Raw genomic sequence first — 21,282 nt, 5'->3', positions numbered from 1 at the left:
TAAGTAAATAAATAAATAAAATCTTAAAAAAAAAGAGAGATCACCAATTATAATATGTAACATTCTGCTGGGACACATCTTCAACTTAAGATGGATTCTTCAGAGCCATTAAAATGTAAACAGGAAAAAAAAAAGCCATAGAATCAATGAACTGTATGATTTGCATTTAAAATAAGAGGAAAAAGGAACAGAGAAGTTAACTTGCCCAAGGGCCAGTGAGACGTAGAGCCAGGATTCCAGACCCGACAACCCAACTACAAAGCTCAAGTTCTCAGCCATCCTATGATGCCAGACAGGTGGTCATCAATGATATGGGGTTCCACCAAGACCAGTGTGGCCATTGAGGGCTCAGTGGGCGGGAGGGCAGTGGGCAGTCAGGTGGCACCCTTGGGAGATGAGTCCACAGTAAGAGGGTTATGGACTGGCCTGGGGGCCATAGGACGGGAGGAGGGGACCAGGTAGGATAGAGGTCCTCCAAGAATGGGCTGAACTGGTTGACCCCATTGCATGTTGGGTGTGAAAATAAGGACAACTCCAACGTGTTGAGTCTGGAAAGAGGGTACAGCATCAGGGGGTCCAAGGCAGCTACCACAGACCAGAGGGCAGCCGTGGGGCCCCGGGGCTCAGCAGAAGTGGCTTGTCATCCCAACTTGGGCAGGAGTGCTGCCTGGTGCCTGCTGGGTGCTCACCAAGCAGCTGTCAAATGAATGGATAAGTTGTATGAACTTCATGTATGATCTCTGGGTCTCTCTCTCTCTCTCTCTCTTTGGTGTAAAATGAATGGATTGGACTTGAATGTGCAAAATAAAATGGAAGGTACTTTCCCTTTTAAAATATTTTATTTATTCCTGAGAGACACAGAGAGGCAGAGACACAGGCAGAGGGAGAAGCAGGCTCCCTGTGGGGAGCCTGATGTAGGACTCAATCCTGGGACCCCGGGGTCAGGCCATGAGCCGAAGGCAGATGCTCAACTACTGAGCCACCCGGGTGTCCCTGGAAGGCACTTCCTTAGAAGGGGCAAGTATCCCTCTCTCCATCCCCAGGTCCTTCCCGGCACCCCAAACCGCGGTTGTAGCCCTGGCTGGCTGTAAGTTAGATTAACTGAGGCCCCATTTGACACCACTGAATTCAGAAGCTCTGGATATAAGGCCCAGAGATGGATAGTTGTTTTGTTTTCTTTTTAAGATTTTATTTATTTGAGAAAGAGAGCATGAATGGTGGGGAGGGGCAGAGGGAAAAGGAGGAACAGACTCCCCGCGGAGCAGGGATCCCCATGCGGGACTTGATCCTAGGACCCTGGGACCATGACTTGAGCCAAAGTCAGACACTTAATCATTTCAGCCTGCCAGGCAACTGCCGGGATGGATAGTTTCTGAAGCTGCCCAGGGGACTGTCACGTGCAGCCAGATGAGAACTTTTGCCCTGGAAAACCCCTGGGCTAGGGGCAAGTGGGCGGCTCAGTCAGTGAAGCATCTGCCTTCAGCTCAGGTCATGATCCTGGGATCCTGGGATTGAATTCTGCATGGGGCTCCCTGCTTAGTGGGGAGTCTGCTTCTCCCTCGCCCTCTGCACCCCCACCCCCCGACTCATGTGTGCTCTCTCTGAAATAAATACAATTTAAAAAAAAATTACCCTTGAAAACCACTGGGCTTGATGCAGGCAAGATCCCTTCCAACCTAGGCCCTTGGCCTGAGGCTTGTGGTTGGTGACCGGCTAACTCCTTTTATGCTTCATGTTCCACACACCCAACCCAAAACTCCTGAGCGCCAGGGGACGGAATGCTGGGGTTTCTCAACCACACACAACTGAGGTCCTAGACAGGAGAACTCTCTATTGTGGAGGACTCCCCTGAGCGTCGCGGAGGCCAGGGAGGCTGTAGAGGCCCACACCCCGGGCCTCCACCCGCTAAATGCCAGCAGCCCATCCCCCAACCAAAGCCATCAAGAATGTCTGTAGATGTGGCCACATGTCTCTTGGGGTTGAGAACCACTGTGCCACAGCGAGTCTCCCCTTCCCCCTCTGCCCTCCCCAGTCGCAGACAGAGGCTAGGCAGGGTGGAGGCCATTTGACAGCAGGTTTACTCCATCTTGGCAGGAGGGAGGCCTCCGTGGGAGGCCAAGGCTTCACAATGTTAAATGGAGGGATAGCCTGCTAGCAGGCTGACTGATGTGGTCTCAACTCTAGAGGGAGGGCGGCTTCCAGGCACTTATTCCCGGATTCCCAATCAGTCATAAGAGCCCCAAGAGTAGCTTCTGGGGCAGCCAGCCCCCGCTTCCGAGAATAGGCAGGAGGGGGTGTGGGAGGGGTGGTGCCTGGAGGGGATTCTTTCCTTCTGTAGATATTTTCCTGGAATCAGTGACTGCTCCCATCTGATTCGTAGAGGGCTGGGGCGGCGGGGCAGGGGAATGTTCCCCCTGTGGGTGCCTGGGTCCCCAGAGGCCATCTGACCCCGGGACCTTGGGGACATTGGGCTTCAGGGTGTGGAAGGCTGAGCCTTCGGGATGGGAGCTAAAGGGCTGGCTGATTCCCTCCAAGGGGAGTGGAGGTGGTGGGCTCCTGCCCTTTAGGAGTGGAGGCTGGGAGGCTGGCAGTGTCTTCACAGGTCCTCTTTTGGTTTGAAGTAATTGGACCTGAGGGGAGACAGAGATGGGAGGCCTGGGCAGAGCAGGGAGGATGGTGGGAGGAGGCAGGAGGGGTGGTGGTGGAAGGTACTGTGGGGAAGGTGGGGGGCGCTCAGAAGTGGTGAGGCTGCTTCCGCCCTTAGCCTCCCCGCTCTGGGGACTCACTCCACCACGAGGCTCAGGATGCCCAGCAGCAGGGCAGCTATCAAGACAGAGAGGAGCAGGATCCTGGCTTCCCGAAGATCGTGACTTCCTGCAGGGAGCCCAGGAAGCAGTGAGTGATCCTGGGGACCTCACCAGTCATGGGGGGGGGGGCGCCTAATTGCTCAGAGATCATAGCCAGGGGAGGCCAGGGCCAGGGCTTCAGGGGTCCAACCTGGGAAGCAGCGCTTTTTGGGCCAGCAGAGCACCTGGGTGCTCTGGCAGGTGGAGCAGTTGTAGAGGGTGGTTCTGCCCCCTGCAGGAGATGACAGGAGCCGAGCTGGGGCTTCCCTCTGGGGGCTGCCAGGCTCCCCTGGGGTACCCCCGGTGCCCCCGGCCTCACCACCCCATCCTCTCCTACTCACGGCAGGCAGGCGCGCAGAGAGCTGCAACCAAAGACAAGAAGGGGTGCGGGGACAGGAGACGCTCAGCCACCACCACCCACCCCCTGCCCCAGAGCCCCAGCACCCCATCCCTGCCACAGCGTACCTTCCCGGGTGTACTGGGGGAGCTTGATCTTTTGCAGCCAAAGCTGGTACAAGGGGAGGGAGGAGAAAGACCCTTTGATCTCTGGGGAGACACGGGAGCGATATTGGGGGCGCCTCCTCCGTGGAGGGGTGCATCTCTACCCCTCACCTCGTGCCTCCAGGGTCCCACCTTCCTGTATCCGCCCCTCTGATCCCTAGCCCCCTCCTACTGCCCCTCCGAGCCCCGCAGGGGCTGCCTTGCCCCTTGACCTCACCCATAACCCTCAGGACTCGGTGAGTCTTCTCTATGACTCTGTTCATGGACACCTCATCTGTGGAGACAGCAAGGATGTGTAAGTCTTTCCCAGCTTCCCCGGGGCCAAGGCAGGTCCCCCGAGGGGAGAGGCCAGTGCATCCAGAGAGGGCTGCGGACCGGGGGTGTCCCCCTCGGGGACTGTCCCTGGATGTCTGAGCTCACCTAAGGCAAAGGCCGGAAAGTTCCAGGAGGCCCCACAGTCCTTCCACTTAGCCTCCACTTGGCTGCACACGTGGGCCAGGCGGCCCGACAGGTCTCGAGCTGAGAGCTGGCAGAGGATACAGGCCTGGGTGGTCGCCAGGAACACCCCACCTAATGCCAGCACCCACATGAGGCCTGCTGGGGAGTGGTGGGGGAGCCCACTGAGGCTGGGAAGGCCTCTGAATGCTACAATCTTGGCTCCAGCCCTGCCCGGGGAGTCTAGAGTGTTCCAGAACAGTTGGGGATTCTAGAACATTCTGGCACAGTGCCACCATTCTGTCTCTGGCTGGGGCTAAGGTGGGGCCCAAGGAGCTGAGGACCCGAAGATGACCAGGCAGAGAAAGCAGGGCTTGTGTGGCAAAGAGGACAGCACCCCCCAACCTGGCCCGCAGCAGCCTTGACAAGTTTGAGGTTCCAAAAAGCCATTTTATTTTATTTTTTTTTAAGATTTATTTATTTAGTTTTATTTATGATAGACACAGAGAGAGAGAAAGAGGCAGAGATACAGGAGGAGGGAGAAGCAGGCTCCATGCCCGGAGCCCAAAGCGGAACTCGATCCTGGGACTCCAAGATCGTGCCCTGGGCCAAAGGCAGACGCCAAACTGCTGAGCCACCCAGGGATCACCCCCATTTTATTTTTCTTCTTGTAAATCGTGACCAGCGATAAATAATGAGTGACTCCCCCAGTAGAAGTTGTGCATGAGTACCCCACCCCTCGGGGACCCAGAAATCCCATCCCTTCCCATATCCTCCCCTGCTCTCTCCACCTCTTCTGTTGGTCTCCCCTCTGCCCCAGGCAGCCTGGGGCCTGCCCAGCTATCTCCTAGCAACCATGCCCATGGTTGCCTTGGCAACCAAGAGTTCTATAGCGGCCTCCAAGGCCCAGCTGGGCCCACAGACTCCTCTTACCTTTCACCAGGAAGATCCTAGTGACTCAAACATCAACAGGCTCCTCCTGCCTACGTGGTGATGTGAACACACATGCGTGCACACACACCCCCTACTTGATTACACTACTAATTCTCCATCTACTCACACCCATACCACAGACATACCCAGTGCCAAACACCAGGCAACCACAAACAGGCCTGGACACGCAGAGACCACAGAAAGCCCAGCACACAGATGCTGCCTCCAGCAATAGACGGGAGTCAAGAAGGCGGAGACCTGCATGTCAGTCAGACACACAGGCTGACACACACACGTACGTGAGCAAAGTAAGGCCAAAACCTGCGAAGATGCCTCCTCCACCATCAATATGGGGTCCTTTACTATGGACTACGGGGCTCCAGCCCTATAGTAAATGGGGATTCTCCTAACTCCCTCATTCCAACCTAGGGTAGAGTGTAGCCTTTCCGTCTCCCTAAGTATGTAACGTGAGACCGTGAGACCCAGCAAAGGATCCCCTTTCCCATAGTCAAGAATGTTCCGGCCACTCTGGTCAGGCCAGGCCATCCAGCTGCAGGAGAAGCCACGGTCCAGGAGACCACGTCACAGCAATCCAGAGTCCTTCACCCACACTTCAGTGTTCCTCCAGGGTCCTGCTAGGCCTAGCCTGAGCATGGAGGGGTCGCTACTTCTCTAGAACCTTGAATACTGAGCTCAAACAAGGAGACACTGGAGGCCGCCAGCCTCAGGCAAGAACAAGCCTGGGAACCTTCCCCACCCCTCCCAGGATTAGCACCAGTCCAGACCCTCTGCATGGCTTTGTGAGCCCTCAGCGGGCTGAGATTTGGGAATTCCTGCCCACACCTGGGCTCCAGTCAGGTGCAGTGGGAGCCCTGACTCTCACAGCTCCAGAGGCAGAGCTAAGAAGAAGCTTCAGGGCGCCCTTCGTCCCTTTTGCTGTCCGTTCTTTCTCCGCACCCCACTCAGATGGGAGCGCCACACACTCAGTGCCGCACGAAGCGCAGAGATCGCGAGTTGAGCAGGTCTTCGGGGTCAGGGAAGACGGAGTCTAGACGGAAGCTGTGCTCCAGAGCGACCCGCAGCACCTCCTCTAGGAAACCTGGTGTGCCCACCACCTCCCGCAGCTCTCCCGGCCCCCCAGTCCACAGCGGCTGCAGCCCCAGTCTCCTATACTCCACCTCCGGGAGTTCTGCGGGACAGGGGGCCCACTCCAGACGGAAGTGTGGGCCGCCCTCAGCCCTATCCTCACTGGCCACACCAAAGCGGGCCCGCATGGCACCCAGGCACTCGGGGTCGGTGCAGAAGATGTTGGCTCGGAAGGTATCCACCTGCACAGAGCTCAGCTCATAGTGGTGTGGGCCCCGGCGAGCAGAGAAGTGCACCAGGCGGGGGCTGGCATCCACGTCTGCGTGGAGCAGGGCAGCAGTGGGTACCGGGGTCCCCCGAGAGGCCTCCAGGTCCCGCAGGGCATCCAGGAGGGGCTGGATCTGGTAGAAGTCGGCCTCTGCCCTGAGAAGTGCCGTCTCCCCATACCCACGGGGCAGGTCGAGGCGGCCCAGCCGCAGGAAATTGAGGATGTGCCGGAAGGCCTTGCCATCTCTGTCGATGAAGTAGTGGCCACCTCCCTGGGGGCTGAGGTTGGGGGGTATGGGGGTGCCGGCCCTGAACATGGCCCCCAGCATGGAGTCCGGGAAGCGAGTCAGGGTCTCCAAAGTGGTGGAGTATAGTGTGCCCCCAACATTCAGGGTCACGGGGCCCCCAAAAGAGGGGGCCGAAGAGGGCACAGGAGGCGGCGAAATTTTGGGGACTACGGGAGATACCGCAAGAGAAGAAAAGGCAGAACTGCCTGGGTGTGGGCAGAATTGGGTCATAAAGTTGAGACTGTCTCCGGATTCACAGGTGGGAGCGCACGGCGGTGAGATGCGGGGCTCGCCCAGGCTACGTCGGTAGCGGGGGGTGGTTTCCAGGGACAGACGCGGCCGAAAGCTCGAGAGAACAGCTGAAAAGCGCAGAAGCCAGAGAGGCGGGGAGATTTCGGTCCTGGCGCTCTCGATTCCGGGCGGAGGGTCAGCGGCTCCTCTCTGTGGTCTTCACACAGAGGGTTTCCGGAGTCCCACCAGCAGGCGACGGTGGCGAGCACAGGCCGGCGCTCGGAAGGACCCAGCTTCCGAGTTCTCGGCAGATCGCTGTCGCCGCGGGCGAGTCCACGCAGGGCCCCGGGGGCCAGTCGCAGGCCGGGTCTGGCCCGGGCGCGGGTCTCGGGCGACGGAGGCGGGGCGGACGCGAGCGGGCGGCGGGGGCCCCTACCCGCCGGGGCGCGGGGGATGCACGCTCGACGCGAACCGGGAGCCCCGGAGGACTCGGATGGAAGCTGCCGGGAGTCTCGGGGCCCGGGTGTCGCCGCCGCCGCCGCCGCCGCCGCCGCAGTCCTCTCCGCCCCCAGGAAGTGGCCTCAGGGCAGCGGCCGGGGGCCCTTTAAGGGACCGCCCCGCCCCCTTGGCGCCCCGCCCCCCACCCCCGCGGGGCTCGCGCGGCAGGGGCGGAGGTGGGAGCCGAGAGTCTGGAACCCGAGAGACGGGGCGAACGGGCCGGACCAGGAACGCGGCCGGGGGTGGGGTCTGGAGGGTGACTCAGGCGCGTCGCTCCGGATGTGGCCGCGACCGCCCCGCAGGCGCTCAGGAGTGCCCGACCTCACGTCTGCAGCTCCGCGCGGGGCCCGAGGCCCCGCCGTCCCGGGCTGGGGGCGGTGCTCACCCGGGCGCTCGCGTCGGGAACTCCCGAGGGGGCGGGTGCTGAGCCGCCGCATTCCGGGGATGCCTCGGGGCCGGGGTGGCCCAAGCCAGCCTCTCCGTCCCGGCCCGACGCCAGCGGCCCCCTATGGGAGGCCGGCCCCCCAGCCCACGCGGGCGGCCTCTCCTCTGCCAGGCCCGCCGCGTCTGGCCATGTCGCCCGAGCCCGACAGCTCCGCCCAGGGCCGCCGGGTGCTAGGGCTGCGGCCTCCGCCTCGCTGTCCCGGAGTGGCCCCTCGCGTGACTCGAGCTCGCAAACCCCCACCGCTCCCGCAGCCCCGGCCCGGCCGGAGGATGGCGCCCCGCAGAGGAATGACAACGGGAAGCGCAGAGCACAGAGGCTTTAATGGCCCAGGGACCGGCGGGGTGGGGCAGAGGGGGCCGGGATGCGGGATCAGAGCGTGTGCAGGTCGTGACTGCGCCGGCTCAGCTTCTCTGGGTCGTCCGACGCCATGAGGGAGAAGTCGCGGAAGATGTCCAGATACGTCTCGTCTCCTGAGGGGAGGGAGGGAGCAAGGGCTGGGCTGGCGAGGCGCTGGCCGGGCCGGGTTGGAGCGCGCTCACCGTGGGCACAGCGCCCCGGCCCGGCCCTCTCGGGGTTCGAAGACGTGCGCTCTCACACGCACTCAATACACATTTGTGCAATAAGTAATGAAATTAGTCTATGCAGCCGGGTCCGCGAGGCAGGTCTGCGGGGGCCAGAAGCTCAGCAAGGAAAGCGCGTGGCGGGGCGGGAGGTACTTTACCTGCCTGGCCCTGGGCCGCCTCGACCTCTCTCATCTTTGCCAGGCGTAGCCTGAAGAAGAAGGATTCAGGCACGAATGACTTTCTGTTCAGGGCCCCACTCCCACTCCCCGTCCTCTGAGCTGGGGTCGTTAATTCATCTGTCCCCCTGGGGTCCAGTGCTTAAAGGCGTTTACCAACCCTTTAGTCTGCCACTGGGGACGAACTCACCATCCGTGCTCCCTACCCGCCCCCCTTCCTACTCCCCGTCCCGGGTCTACACTCGGAGCACCCTTCCTCTTGCCGGGTCCGGCAGCCGGCCAGCAGCTCCCAAGCCCCGCCCCCAGGTGGGTAGGGCAAGAGCTGGCCCCGCCCCCAAACAGCCGCACAGGGTGACGATGTCAGCGTTGGCCGTTTCCATGGCGATCGTCAAGGGGTCTTTGTCTTCGGAGTCCCGAGCTCCCAGGTCGGCTCCTCGTTTCAGGAACAGGCAGGCTAGCCTGGAAAGGACAGACAGGTTCAGCCGGCCACTCACCATATCCGGGCCCTTCTTTCCCGCAGCCATCCGCCCCGCCCGCCCCTACCCGGTGTGGCCCAGAATGGTTGCGTGGTGCAGCGGCCCCCGGCCGTGATTGTCTGCCTGGTTCACATTCGCCCCGTTCTGGAGGAGAAACTCACAGGCCAGAAGAGAATTCTGCATGGAGAGGTTGAAAACGGGAGAGAAAGTGGCATCTTTAGGAGCAGACTAAAGAGGTTTGGGGCTGGGGTGCAACTGTGTCAGGCTCTGCTCCAGCCCCTTCCCGGTATGCATAGGTTAAGTCCACAGTACAGCGTCATGCGGTATGTTATCTGTTCTACAGACGAGCACACTTGAGGCACAGAGGTTCACAACAGTGAGTGGTGTGAACGTGGATTCAAACCCAGGTTGCCTGCCTCCAAATCACATAACCCCTTAGCAACCCGTCTCTATTGGTCATCATTCCCTAAGGGGGGTAGGGGTAAGAGCAGGTCCCTAGTCGCAGTAGGTAGTGGGCAAGACTCACAGCAGCCGTGGCCTGGATCAGTGGCGTGGCATTTTCCCGAGCTGCATTGACCCAGTTGACATCAGCTCCGTGGGCGAGGGCATCGGCCATGGTGGGGAGGGATGGAGGGTGCCCGGCAGCTCGAAACAGCAGGGCCCCCGGGTGGAGGCTGCCCAGGTCATCGGAGGGGGGCTCTGCTGAAGGAAATTGGCCGTGGGTCTGGTAAGAAGCCCTAGGCACAGGCCCCAAATGCTCTGATGGGACAGGTCATTCCTCAGTTTGGGGAGGCTCCGTGTGTGTTCGGGACTCCGGGGACAGCAGTGGGAGGTGGGGGTGTGTGTGCGTGCAGGGCCTGCAGGGCAGGGGGCACGGACAGCATCATTCAGCTCCTCCTGTTCACTTACCTGGACTGGCTGGACCGTCACAAGGGAGCCAACAGCCCCAGTGGCTCTGGTTCCCTCTGCTCCAGCCAAGCTCCCGCCTCCACAGGCCTTTTCATTCTCCCTCCTGACTTTTCTTGTGGTTGAGACCCTCCCTGCCTATCCCCAGCCCCATGCTCCTCCCCAGTCTTCACTTAGCCCCTGAAACTCTTGCCTTGTAAAATCAGTGTTAGTGTGGTCCGCCCCCAACATTGGTAAGGGGAGGGCTGGGGCCCCATGCTCTGTGCCTCCTCACCGGGTGTGACATAGTGCTGGGCACGCAGCCCGGCTCACCGAATGTCCGAGCAATGGTATACCTGGCCTGGCTCTGCAGCTTCCCGGCTGGGACCTGATGGAAGGCTTGGGGAGCACAGGAGGCTGTCCCCTGGAGGGCCCCCGGCCACCTCTTCGCCCTCGTATCTCAGGAAGTTTGGTCAGGAACTTCTTCTCCACATATTTGGCATGAATCCAGGCCTCCTTCTCCTGCCTGGCAGAGTATGGCAGGGAAGAAGGTGGATAGTCTTCCCTCCTCTGGACCCAGACCCTCTTTCTTCCCCGCCAGTAGGCAGCCCCAGCACTTCCATCCCAATCTCACCGGGAGCAGGTGGGCCCTGGTTTTTTCACTGCCATGGCCTCCACGCGGGCCTCATAGATCTGGTTGATGACAACATTCCCCAGCTCGCACATAAGCTTTGGGTGGCCCAGACAGAGACACAGACACAGACAGACAGGTGGGAGGGAGGTGAGTGTCTGAGCTCTCCGGGCGCTGCCATCCTGGACTCACCCCACCCCACCCGCTTCTCATCACGACACCCCAAGTCACCTTCACCAGTTCTGGCTCCCATGAGTCAAGTGTCAGAGACCTGACTTTGGAGAAGTGAACCCCGAGGCTCCTGGGGGGTCAGAGTGGGAGTCAGGCCCTCTTCGGGGCAGCAGCAGCCAGATGAGCACAGCAGGCACGCAGAGGCACTGACCAGGAGGCGGCAGGGCAGCGGGCTGCGTGGCCTGGCTCTGTTCATCCTTCCCTCTTCCCCCTTCTCCTACATTTCAGTGTCAGGGCCTCATCCTCTTCAGCCACCTCCCTTCTCTTGCCCTGCCATTCCCCTCCTTCAGCCAGACCGATTCAGATGGAATGCCTCACAGACTTGCTGAGGCCTGGTGACCTTTCCTCTCTCTGCTCATTGGTTCCTTTACCCTTAAGAGCCCCAACCTCATGCCTCCAGTCAAGCCTATAAATCCCTCTGGGGGATTTGCAGCCTGAGGTGTGATCCTGCAGCCTGAGGTGTGATCCTGGAGACCTGGGATCGAGTCCCACATCGGGCTTCCTGCATGGAGCCTGCTTCTTCCTCTGCCTGTGTCTCTGCCTCTCTCTCTCTCTGAATAAATAAATAAATCTTAAAAAAAAAAAAAAATCCCTCTGGCCAGACCAGGACGCTGTGCCCAGTGACAGCAGGGCAAGGAGGAGGGGGGAGCCCGCGGGAGGAACTCTATCCTGCCCCCTCCCCAGACCCCAGCCGGAAGGAGTAGGGCCCCGCTGGGGTAGTGGGGAGTGACCTGTGGATGCCTGAGCATTGGATGCACAGAGTGACACCCAGGTTGATGCTGGCCCACTCTGGGGCTGGCTCTCGGCAGTCACAGCACTGGGCATTGCCGTCTACGCTCTGCACCTGGGCTGCCACGTGCCCAGCTCCGCCTGGGTCCCTGCCCCTGCTCATCCCGCCACAGCCCAGGGTAGCGGAGGAGCTCATGGCCGGGTATCCTGAGCCCTAGGGGAGACAGAGGTGGAAAGGATGGCTATGGGGCTTGGGGAAGGGTGCCTCATCTCCCTGGGCAGCCCGGCCCTGTACCCTCCGATTAAGGCACCTGGCCTGGCCCCCGGGGGCTGTCCTCGAGGTGAGCCTGGCTGAAGGCCGTGGCGATGCTACTCTGCACAGCACTGATCCACAGCTGCAGAAGACGCTCCGAGTCAGCCTGCAGGAGGCAGGACCTGGGCAGGAGGGGAGAGCAGAGGGGCGCAGGTGGTGTGAGGCCCAGGGAGGCTCAGGATAGGCTGGCTTACCTCCAGCTGCTATTCAACCGGTACCCGTTGTACTGACATATGAAACACCAGTTGAATAGAGATTTGGCACCAATGGGTCAGATCTTTCTAAATATCCCCCATTGCCTTATCCTTTCTCGCCAGGACACCTCCCGGTCTGTCCCCCAATCTAGCCACCAGAAGGTTAACGCTCTATGATCAGCCCTGCCTCCCTGTTGGCAAAGATTTAGACACAGGAGCACCTGGGTGGCTCAGAGGTTGAGCATCTGCCTTCAGCTCAGGTCGTGACCCCGGGATCCTGGGATCAAGTCCCACATTGGGCTCCCCGCAGGAAGCCTGCTTCTCCCTCTGCCTGTGTCTCTGCCTCTCTCTGTGTGTCTCTCATGAATAAACAAATAAAATCTTTTTTTTTTTTTTTTTGGAACAAATAAAATCTTAAAAAAAAAAAAAAGATTTAGACACAGTGGAGCATCAGGAGCATCAATCACCCCTGACTTCTGCACTCACTTGCTGGGGGACACAACCTCAAAGCAAAACCGCCTTTCTGAGTCGGGGCAGAGCTTCACAGTGCAGAGGCGAAGGTCATCCACCACCACGGTCACGGGGTCCTGGAAGGGGAAGGAAGGTGACAAGGGGCAGCCATCCACACAGCTGCGGCAGGGGCAGGGTGTCACCAGGCCCCGGCACCCAGTGCCCAGCCCACCTACCTTGTACTTCTTCTGATAAACCAGTTGGTTGCTCTGAATAGTGAACCAGCGTCTGGAGGAGGTGGGAACAGAGTTGTGGACATGAGTGGCACTGGGATGCACTTGGGACAGGGACTGTTGAGAGGCTGTGTGCCCTTTGCTCCATGAAGATCTTGCCTAGAGAGCCGTGCTGACCACCACATCCCGTCAGGAGGGCGCACGGCCTTGTAGGCCAGGACACCCAAAGCGGCACTGCTCACACCTCAGACAACCCAGATTTGATGCATTCGTGAAGACAAATTTCCAGAAGTAAAATGCTTTTTCCAATAAAAATACTCTACTATAATTTTTTAAAGATTAAAAAAAAAGATTTTATTTATTCATGAGAGACACAGAGAGAGAGGCAGAGACACAGGCAGAGGGAGAAGCAGGCTCCCTGCCTGGAGCCCAACGTGGGTCTTGATCCTAGGACCCTGGGGTCACGCCCTGAGCCAAAGGCAGACGCTCACGCGCTGAGCCACCCAGGAACCCCAAGGTTTGTTTTTTGTTTTTTAAAGTAATTGCTATACCCTTGTGGAGCTCGAACTCACAACTCCCAGACCAAGAGTCATGTGCTCTCTACTCATTGAACCAGCCAGGCGCTCCTACAATTGTTTTTTATAAAGATTTTATTTTGGGACACGTGGGTGGTTCAGCGGTTGAGCATTTGCCTTTGGCTCAGGTCCTAATCCTGGGATCGAGTTCTGTATCCGACTCCCCGCATGGAGCCTGCTTCTCCCTCTGCCTGTGTCTCTGCCTCTCTGTGTTTCTCATGAGTAAATTTAAACATCTTAAAAAAAAAAAAAAGATTTTATTTTTATGTGATCTCTACACCCAACGTGGGGCTCGAACCCAGAACCCTGAGATCAAGAGTCACAGGCTCCACAGAGTGGACCAGCCAAGGCGCCCTGTGTCTCTTGCTACAATTTTGACAGAAGCATCCTAGGGAAAGGCTCAATTTTCTGACTTGGGCCAACGTCCCCGACGGGCTGGCAGTGGCCCTGGGACAGGAAGTAGAGTCACAGCAAATGACCAGCCCGCCCCATACCTGCAGGGGCTCCTAAGTCCCTACAGAAGCTGACAAGGCCCCATGTCGCTGAGCACACCCCCACTAGCTCCAACTTCTCCTTGCCCCACATCTTCCTCCCTCCCTCTGTCCCCCCACCCTCAGAGCTCTGTCACTGGCTCCTCCTTCTGCCTAGAATGTTCTCTCCCCGAGATATCCTTCAAGTCTTCACCCCGAAACCACCTTCTCACGAAGCCTGCCCTGACCACCCCACCTAAAACCATGACCCGTCCTCAGCTCTTCACACCCTCTGCTTTAGTATTTTTTCTCCTGTGCTGCTCTTCTCTCCCAACATAACAGAATTCACTGTGGGTCTCTGCGGTGGGATACAAAGTCTGCGAAGCTGGTGGGTCTTGTCTTTTTTTCTCTGTGCTCGGCACCCTATCTCAACAAATGTTTAGGTGATTTGGGTGGGTGGGGGTGATGGGGGCGCCTTCCCCTCACCTGCTCCAGGTCTTAAATGCGTTGCTGGCCCGTTTGAAGAGGTGTCCTTCCATCACCAGGCCACCAGGCCCTTCCTTTAGGCTTGGCTCTGGCTCCTCCCCACCCAGCTCCTGGGGGGCACAGGAGGGTCAAAGGGCAGCTGAAGCGGGCAGAGGCCGAGGCACCAGGCCCTGCTGCACCCCAAGGACCTCACCTTCTGCTTCAACAGCACGTGTCTCTGCTCCATGTCTCTCCTCTCACGAGCTGAATTCAGGACCAGCTGGTGCAACTGGGCACACCATGGGCATTTCAGATGTTCCCCCCGCCGCCCCCCACTAGGCCAGGACAGGTATCTTAGAGGCCCCTCCGCCCCCACTGGCCTGCTCCCCGGGGCCCCACCTGGGCGCCCAGCTCCCTGCGATACTGGGCCAGCTTGCCCAGCTCCTCGTGGCCCTGCTGGAAATGGATAGCTTGGGCCTCCACCAGCCGCAGCACCTGGGTGACAAGGTGGGCAAGGGGTGGAGCTGACAAGGCACTCTCTGTCTCTCCTTCTTCCCTACTACCACCCCATCAGCAGGCTCTCCTCCACCCTGCCATCACCACCACCACCACCACCACCGTAACTCACAAACTCCATGATGTCAAACTTCCTCTTGTCCTCAATCACGTTGATCTGAGGGCCCCCAAAAGCCCTCAGGTCAGTCTTTCAACCACAGCGCCCCCTCCCACTGCACAGGGGGCCCTCTCCAGCCTCCGAGGGGCCAGAGGCCCTGGGATCCCGAGGCGGGATGGGTTGGGGTGGGCACCTGCAGGGCATAATCCAGGGCTCGTCCCTGGTATCCAGCCCGCGCAGTCTTCAAGGCAGCGCCCGCCTCTTCTGCCTCCTGGGCCCGGCGCCTGGGGACCTCGGCGTTATGGATAAGAGCAGCCTCCAGGCTCTCAGCCCCCTTCCAGAAATCCCTGCGAGCCTCTCGGAAGCCCCGAAGACCTCTGTGGAGGAGCGGAAAAACAACCCAATAGCTCCCCCTACTCCCAGCAGAGAGTCCCAGGGAGGCCCCTGTGGGGACAGGAAGAAGGATGGAGGCCTGGTTCCCCTCCCGACTCACTCTTTGGCCAGGGTTTGGATCTGCTGCTGCAGCGTGTGCTGGGTGGCATCTAAAAGCTCCTGAGGAAAAGCAGAAATTGGCAGGCGAGACCCAGGCCACAGAGGCCGGACACCGGTCCCACCTGCTCTGCTCCCTTACCGCATGGCTGTCCAGCTTGTGGCTGAGGCTCGTGGTGAACTTGTCCAGACACTCCTGGGCACGAAGTGGCAGAGAGAGGGTAGCAGACATGGGGCAGCAGCACCTACCATCTACACCCAGCCCGCCAGGTGGCCTCTGGCCGTGGCCCCAGCCCAGGTTCACCCTCCCCTCGCAGAGGATGTCCATGTTCCGGACTCCAGCCCAGTGTGGCTTGGGCTTCCACCTACCGCCATCATGGGCTCTGGTGGACCCAGGCGGGCCAGGTCACAAATGCCAGCGATGAAGGTGCGGCCAGCGGCCAGGTAGTGGCGCCCACTTTCCAGGAGGCCATTCCCCAGCTTGAGAAGCTAAGAAGCAACAGAGTGACAGAGAGTTGGGGGACCCCACCCTGGTCCCCCTGCTCTGCTCTTCCCCAGGCCTGTGCCCCTGCTGCCCAACCTCACCTTCGCCTCTGCAGCCCAGCTGGGCACCCCCAGTTTCTAACACACCCCTGGTGCTTAACTGCTCTGTGCCTGGAAGACAAATCTCCCAGCCTCTCACCACAGCTGGTGTCAGCTTCACCTTTGAACAGTCTTTCTCTGTCCCTTGACACGCGTAGCCCCCCAGGCCTGCCCCACCTGCCCGGATCCAGTGCTCCCCAGATACCCCACCCTCATCCACTGTTGGCTCACAGGACAAATGCTCCACCTGGGTGGCACTGAATTCCCCAGTCCTTCCCAGCTGGAGCTGTCCCATTCTGTGCTCATGGCACATTCCCTCGCCAGATTAATCAGCTCCCTGGCCACAGGGTCAGGGCAAACAAAGATGGCAAGTTAGGGTGCTCCTAGGTCTGATCCGAGGAGGGTCCCTCTGGAAGAGCCAGGCAGCTGAGCCAGAAACCAAAGCGAGGTCTCCTGATCTCGGGCCCTTGCTTGGGAACTGCATTGCCTCTGAGGTGACCCCACTTGGTTCGGGCCTGAGTCAACATAGCTGGGACAGAGAGAGCGTCAGTGGAGCCCTTCAGCTGAGCCCAGGGGACAGGAGACCAGCAGGGAAGTTCCATATGGAGATTTGGGGTGGCAGGGGATCAGAAAGCTGGGCCCAGAGGTTCTCCATTAACTTTTAATGAGTAGAAAGAATTTTGAGGGCTAGTGAAGGCTGCAGGGAACTACAGCTTGCCTTGAAGGTGGCTGACAGGGTCACTAATGGTCAGGACAGCGACCATGATCCAATCTCATCAGATGTCACCACGAGGTGTCTGTGATCAGGGACCAGGACGCAGACACAACTTCACTGCGTAGTGCTGGGGCGCTGAGTGTTTTTTTTTCCTACCCACCACCCTTTCTCAATCTGTGAGCATTCACAAAACTGAACTCATGACAAACTGGCCCATCCATGCGATGGAACAGTGCTCAGCAACACAAAGGAATCAACCGTCCATATGGGAACTACTCATACCAATAGGCAACAACCTGAGCAGACCTCAGGGGCATTATTCTGAGAGGAAAAAAAAAGAAAGGGCCAATCTTGAGAACTGGCCTACTGTATGGTTTCACTTGTGTAACGTTCTAGAAATGACACGTCGGGAGAACAGAGGGTGGTAACTGCAGGTTCGAGAAGGCAGGGAGGTATCAGGATAAAGGGTAACTCCTTGTGGTGATAGGAGTTTCATATCTTTTTTTTTTTTTTTTGAGAGAGAGAGAGAGAAACCGTGCAAGAGTGGTGGTGGGGAGGGCTGAGGGAGAGGGAGAGTCCTTTTTTTTTTTTTGTTCATGAGAGACACAGGGAGAGAGAGGCAGAGGGAGAAGCAGGCTCCATGCAGGATGCAGGGAGCCTGACGTGGGACTCCATCCGGGATCTCCAGGATCATGCCCTGGGCTGAAGGTGGCGCTAAACCGCCGAGCCACCTGGGCTGCCAGAGAGGGAGAGTCCTAAGCGGGCTCCATGCTCAGCACAGAGGTGGACAGGGGCTTGATCTCATGATGATCCTGAGATCATGACCTGAGCTGAAGCCAAGAGTTGGACGCTTGACCCATTGAGCCACCCAGGCCGCCTAGGAGTTTTGTCTTTTCTTTCTTTTTTTTTAAAAAAGATTTTATAGATTTATTCATGAGAGACACAGAGAGAGGCAGAGACACAGGCAGAGGGAGAAGCAGGCTCCACGCAGGGGCCCGACGTGGGACTCGATTCTGGGCCTCCAGGATCACATCCCGGGCTGAAGGCGGCGCCAAAGCGCTGAGCCCGGCTGCCTGAGTTTTGTGTTTTCAATGTGATGCTGGTTATAAGAACAGAGGCTTGTGATGAAGTGCCACTGAGTTATACACAAAGACTTTTTGAAACAAGGGTAGTCAACCCTTGAACATGGGTTTGAAATGCGCTGGTCCACTTGTAAGTGGATTTTTTCCAAAAAATACACTACTGTACCATAAATGTGTTTTCGCTTCCTTCTGATTCATGTTTTCCAAAATTTTGTTCTTTTATTTTCATTTTTTAAAAGTAAGCTGTAGGGATCCCTGGGTGGCGCAGCGGTTTAGCGCCTATCTTTGGCCCAGGGCGCGATCCTGGAGACCCGGGATCGAATCCCACATCGGGCTCCTGGTGCATGGAGCCTGCTTCTCCTTCTGCCTGTGTCTCTGCCTCTCTCTCTCTCTCTGTGACTATCATAAATAAATAAAAATTTAGGGATCCCTGGGTGGCGCAGCGGTTTGGCGCCTGCCTTTGGCCCGGGGCGCAATCCTGGAGACCCGGGATCGAATCCCACATCGGGCTCCTGGTGCATGGAGCCTGCTTCTCCTTCTGCCTGTGTCTCTGCCTCTCTCTCTCTCTCTCTCTCTGTGACTATCATAAATAAATAAAAATTAATAAAAAAATAGCCTTTAAAAAAATTAAAAAAATTTTTTTTATTTATAAAAATTTATAAAAATTAAAATAAATAATAAATAATAAATTTTTATTTATTTATTTATTTATGATAGTCACAGAGAGAGAGAGAGAGAGAGGGGCAGAGACACAGGCAGAAGGAGAAGCAGGCTCCATGCACCAGGAGCCCGATGTGGGATTCGATCCCGGGTCTCCAGGATTGCGCCCCGGGCCAAAGGCAGGCGCCAAACCGCTGCGCCACCCAGGGATCCCAAAAAAATTTTTTTAAAGTAAGCTGTACACCCAACATGTGGCTTGAATTCACCACCCTGGGATCAAGAGTTGTGCACTCTGCTGACTGAGCCAGCCAGGAGGTCCTCTTCCTTATAATTTCCTTAATAGTACTTTTCTCTAGCTCCTTTTATTGATGAACACTATATAATACATACACCACACAAAAATGTTAATCGATTGTTTATGTTATTGGTCAATGGCAGGCTATAAGTAAAACTTTGGGGGAGTCAAGAATTATATGCCAATTTTTGACTGCATGGAGGGTCAGTGTCCCTAGCCCCCTTGCTGTTCAAGGGTCAACTGTAAATGTAAACAGGTAAAATCCAAGTACGGTCTGCAGATAGTTCAACGTGCCAACATCAATTTCCTGGTTTTGGTGACGTACTAGTGTTATATGAGATGCCACCTCTGGGGGAAACTGGGGCATGAAGACGTGGGACCTCCCTGCATGATTGTTGTAACTTCTCCTAAAGTCTATAACTCAAAAATCAAAAAGCTTAGGGGCACCTGGGTGGTTTGGTCATTTAAGTGTCTGACTCTTGATTTCAGCTTAGGTCATGATCTCAGGGCTGAGGGACTGAGCTCCACACTGGGGTGGGGAGTAAAGGGGGGGGGAGGACTTGCACTCAGTGGGGAGTCTGCTTGAGATTCTCCCTCCCCCTCTGCCTCTCCCCTCCCTGCCACTCACACATGTGCGTGCTCTCTCGTTGTCAAGTAACTAAGTCTTTAAAAAAGAAATTTAAAAAGTGAAAAAAAAACTTTTTAAAAATATTTTATTTATTCACAGAGAGGCAGAGACACAAGCAGAGGGAGAAGTAGGCTCCCTGTGGGGAGCCCGATGCAGGACTCGATCCCAGGACCCCAGGTCATGACCTGAGCCGAAGGCAGATGCCCAACTGCTGAGGCACCCAGGAGTCCCAAAAGTGAAAAAGTTTAAATAAAAAATATGTATTTGTGAATTGGTCACCTGCTAACCTTCAGACTCTGGTACAGGCACTGGGGATTGAACAAAAACAAAACATAAAAGTCCCTCACAGCACTTAACGTTCTCGTGGGGGAGAAACAAGAAAACTGGCAGATGTGACAGACACACTTTAAGGTGACTCTGAATGGTTCCCTCTCTTGCATCATCCCTACCCCCCTAAGCGTGAGACATGTGACCTGATCCTACCAACAGAATGCGGCAAAGGCCACAGGACAGTGCTCCCATGGTCAGGTTATGCCACGGGGCAAAGATGACACATTCTCTGCACCTGTGACTACATTTCGACGTAAGCTGATGCCATGTTGGTGGCACACATGGGAGTGACCCCCCGCCCCCCATCCCCGACAGGCTTGAAGAAGCGAGCTGCTATGATGTGAACTGCCCAGGGACTGGGGGGTACCCTGGGCAGGTCAAGGCCTTAGTTCTACAAGGAACTAGCATCTGCCGACGACCATGCAAGCTGGGAGAGGACCATGTGCTTCTGATGGGACTGCGGCGTGTGAGCCCATGAGTAGAGGACCAGCGGAGCTGCGCTTGACTGCTGCCCCTCTGGCGCCATGCTAACAGGTGCTGGGCTAAGTCAGCACATCTGCAAGGACTCTTTAGGGAGCAGGAGGAAGCTAGCAAGGCAGATAAACACATCACACGTGAGAGCAGGGTAAACGCTAGAGAGAAAACAGAGAAAAGTGAAGCCAAGTAAAGGGGCAGGAGCGTGTATGCGTGCGGATGCACGTTTTATACAAAGTAGCCAGGGAGGGCCTTCCTGTATCATGTTTAAGTGTCTGGCTGGCTTATCTCCCCAAGGCTGTCTGTGGGCTCCCTGGGGGCGGAAGAGTCTTGCCTTCCCCAGAGGCCCAGCTGACCCAATAAGCCCACAGGGTTTCTGGTCTTCCAAGGCCCTGTGTGCCCTGGGGGTATGGAGCTGCCCCTTCCTTCTCTGCAGCCCCGTGAAGTAGTGAAGTATTTACCCGCAGGATCAGCATTCACAACCCCTGGAACAATTTCGCCAGCTCCCGTTCTCTCCCTGGTCCCGCCCCTCCCACCTCAAGGCGATCCAGGGTCACCTCTCCATGTCACCTTTTCTAGCCGGGCCTCCAGCTCTGACACCTCGGCTTCCACCAGCTCGATAGAGGCTCTGGGAAGAGAGGGATGGATGGATGGGGTCACAGGAGCAGAGCTGGGGTCCATCTGATCCGTGCACCCCAGGAGGGCCAGGGTTGGGGTTGGTGGGTAAGGGGACAGACAGAAGGGCCGGCCAGTGAAGAAGGCCTGACCACCGCCCTCTTTTGCTCCCTTCCTCTGCGCAGTGTGGGAGCCACAGGGCCCAGGCCACAGCAGGAAGAGTAAAAGGAGGGTGGATGTGGTGAGGGCAGGAAGTTGCTAACCGCCCCAGCAGGTGCTGGGGGAGGGGTAGGGGTCCCCAGGAGCGGGAAGTGGGAATGTCAGCTCTGGAGATAGAGGGGCTCCAGAGACTCCCTGGGCACATAAAGGGGGTGGAAAGCACCCAGGCCTGGGGTTGCACAACAAAGGTGCTACTTTGCCCCCCACCCCACACCCCTCTGCGTCCCTGGCAGGACATCTGGACCGAGAAAGGTTGTAGGTGTGTAAGTATGTGCGCTGGGGGAAGGGGGTCGGGCCTTACCTCCTGTGCTCCCCCAGACCCGTGCACACTTACCGGAAGCGGGGTGAGTCCTTGAGACACTCCTCAAAATCCAGCTTGACGGTCATCTCCACTTGATTGGCTCTGAGGCCAGATGGGTGGTGGGGGGTCCACGTGGAAGCGCTCCCCGCCCCAGGAGGGGTTGATGAGGAAGGCGGAGGGGGTCCTCTCCCGGGGAAGAGCCGGGGGGTGGGGGTGGGGGCTCGATTCCTTCGCGGAGGGTCTGGGGTGTCCAAGGAGGAGCTCTCACCTCACACTTGCTGGCAGCTCTGGGAGGGGCAGAGGCGGGGCCAGGCGGGAAGCCACAGCCCCGCCCACGGAGACTGTGCTGTCCCCTTCCT

At 57.8% G+C, this 21,282-nt stretch overlaps 3 protein-coding genes across 11 annotated transcripts; all 3 read right to left on the bottom strand.

The window, feature by feature from the left end:
- Positions 1-2,055: 2,055 nt before the first annotated feature.
- TMEM95 (transmembrane protein 95) lies at positions 2,056-4,043 on the bottom strand. 7 transcript variants are annotated; one of them, XM_038536670.1, is made up of 7 exons: positions 3,768-4,043; positions 3,565-3,621; positions 3,312-3,354; positions 3,188-3,208; positions 3,032-3,078; positions 2,787-2,874; positions 2,056-2,630 (listed from the first exon to the last, which is right to left on the bottom strand). In XM_038536670.1, exons 1-7 carry the CDS (start codon positions 3,934-3,936, stop codon positions 2,597-2,599), a joined length of 459 nt encoding a protein of 152 aa, XP_038392598.1. In that variant the 5' UTR covers positions 3,937-4,043; the 3' UTR covers positions 2,056-2,596. The 7 variants fall into 7 exon arrangements, with proteins under 7 accessions (XP_038392598.1, XP_038392597.1, XP_038392600.1 ...); XM_038536669.1 differs by having other exon boundaries at positions 2,998-3,078; positions 3,312-3,392; positions 3,768-4,042; XM_038536672.1 differs by lacking the exon at positions 3,312-3,354 and having other exon boundaries at positions 2,998-3,078.
- A 1,201-nt stretch (positions 4,044-5,244) lies between these two features.
- On the bottom strand, positions 5,245-7,129 carry KCTD11 (potassium channel tetramerization domain containing 11). Its single transcript, XM_038536666.1, has one exon. It carries the CDS (start codon positions 6,584-6,586, stop codon positions 5,699-5,701), a length of 888 nt encoding a protein of 295 aa, XP_038392594.1. The 5' UTR covers positions 6,587-7,129; the 3' UTR covers positions 5,245-5,698.
- Positions 7,130-7,575: 446 nt separating this feature from the next.
- Positions 7,576-21,181, bottom strand: ACAP1 (ArfGAP with coiled-coil, ankyrin repeat and PH domains 1). 3 transcript variants are annotated; one of them, XM_038536655.1, is made up of 22 exons: positions 20,957-21,181; positions 20,359-20,416; positions 15,392-15,511; positions 15,165-15,218; positions 15,027-15,085; positions 14,727-14,910; positions 14,549-14,593; positions 14,320-14,415; positions 14,135-14,209; positions 13,942-14,051; positions 12,414-12,465; positions 12,214-12,314; positions 11,532-11,655; positions 11,223-11,434; positions 10,492-10,561; positions 10,264-10,358; positions 9,986-10,155; positions 9,271-9,443; positions 8,812-8,921; positions 8,520-8,727; positions 8,251-8,300; positions 7,576-7,999 (listed from the first exon to the last, which is right to left on the bottom strand). In XM_038536655.1, exons 1-22 carry the CDS (start codon positions 21,007-21,009, stop codon positions 7,591-7,593), a joined length of 2,628 nt encoding a protein of 875 aa, XP_038392583.1. In that variant the 5' UTR covers positions 21,010-21,181; the 3' UTR covers positions 7,576-7,590. The 3 variants fall into 3 exon arrangements, with proteins under 3 accessions (XP_038392583.1, XP_038392584.1, XP_038392585.1); XM_038536656.1 differs by having other exon boundaries at positions 7,831-7,999; positions 8,617-8,727; positions 9,271-9,446; XM_038536657.1 differs by having other exon boundaries at positions 7,831-7,999; positions 8,617-8,727.
- Positions 21,182-21,282: the final 101 nt, after the last annotated feature.

The sequence above is a fragment of the Canis lupus genome, chromosome 5, assembly GCF_011100685.1.
Source record: "Canis lupus familiaris isolate Mischka breed German Shepherd chromosome 5, alternate assembly UU_Cfam_GSD_1.0, whole genome shotgun sequence".
Taxonomy (NCBI): Eukaryota; Metazoa; Chordata; class Mammalia; order Carnivora; family Canidae; genus Canis; species Canis lupus.
This window is presented reverse-complemented; position numbering and strand designations above follow the sequence as displayed.

Bases quoted from the DNA above. Each gene is read 5' to 3' on its own strand.
- TMEM95 (XM_038536667.1), bottom strand. From the start codon at position 3,936: ATGTGGGTGCTGGCATTAGGTGGGGTGTTCCTGGCGACCACCCAGGCC. The intron at 3,393-3,564 runs GTGAGGTCAAGG...GTGTCTCCCCAG, and splicing joins CCGAGTCCTGAGGGTTATGG to AGATCAAAGGGTCTTTCTCC. The intron at 3,079-3,187 runs GTGAGTAGGAGA...CATCTCCTGCAG, and splicing joins TCTCTGCGCGCCTGCCTGCC to GGGGCAGAACCACCCTCTAC.
- KCTD11 (XM_038536666.1), bottom strand. From the start codon at position 6,586: ATGACCCAATTCTGCCCACACCCAGGCAGTTCTGCCTTTTCTTCTCTT.
- ACAP1 (XM_038536655.1), bottom strand. From the start codon at position 21,009: ATGACCGTCAAGCTGGATTTTGAGGAGTGTCTCAAGGACTCACCCCGC. The intron at 10,359-10,491 runs GTGACTTGGGGT...GGCCACCCAAAG, and splicing joins GGGAGCCAGAACTGGTGAAG to CTTATGTGCGAGCTGGGGAA. The intron at 9,444-9,985 runs GTATACCATTGC...TTCCTTCAGCAG, and splicing joins AAGCTGCAGAGCCAGGCCAG to AGCCCCCCTCCGATGACCTG.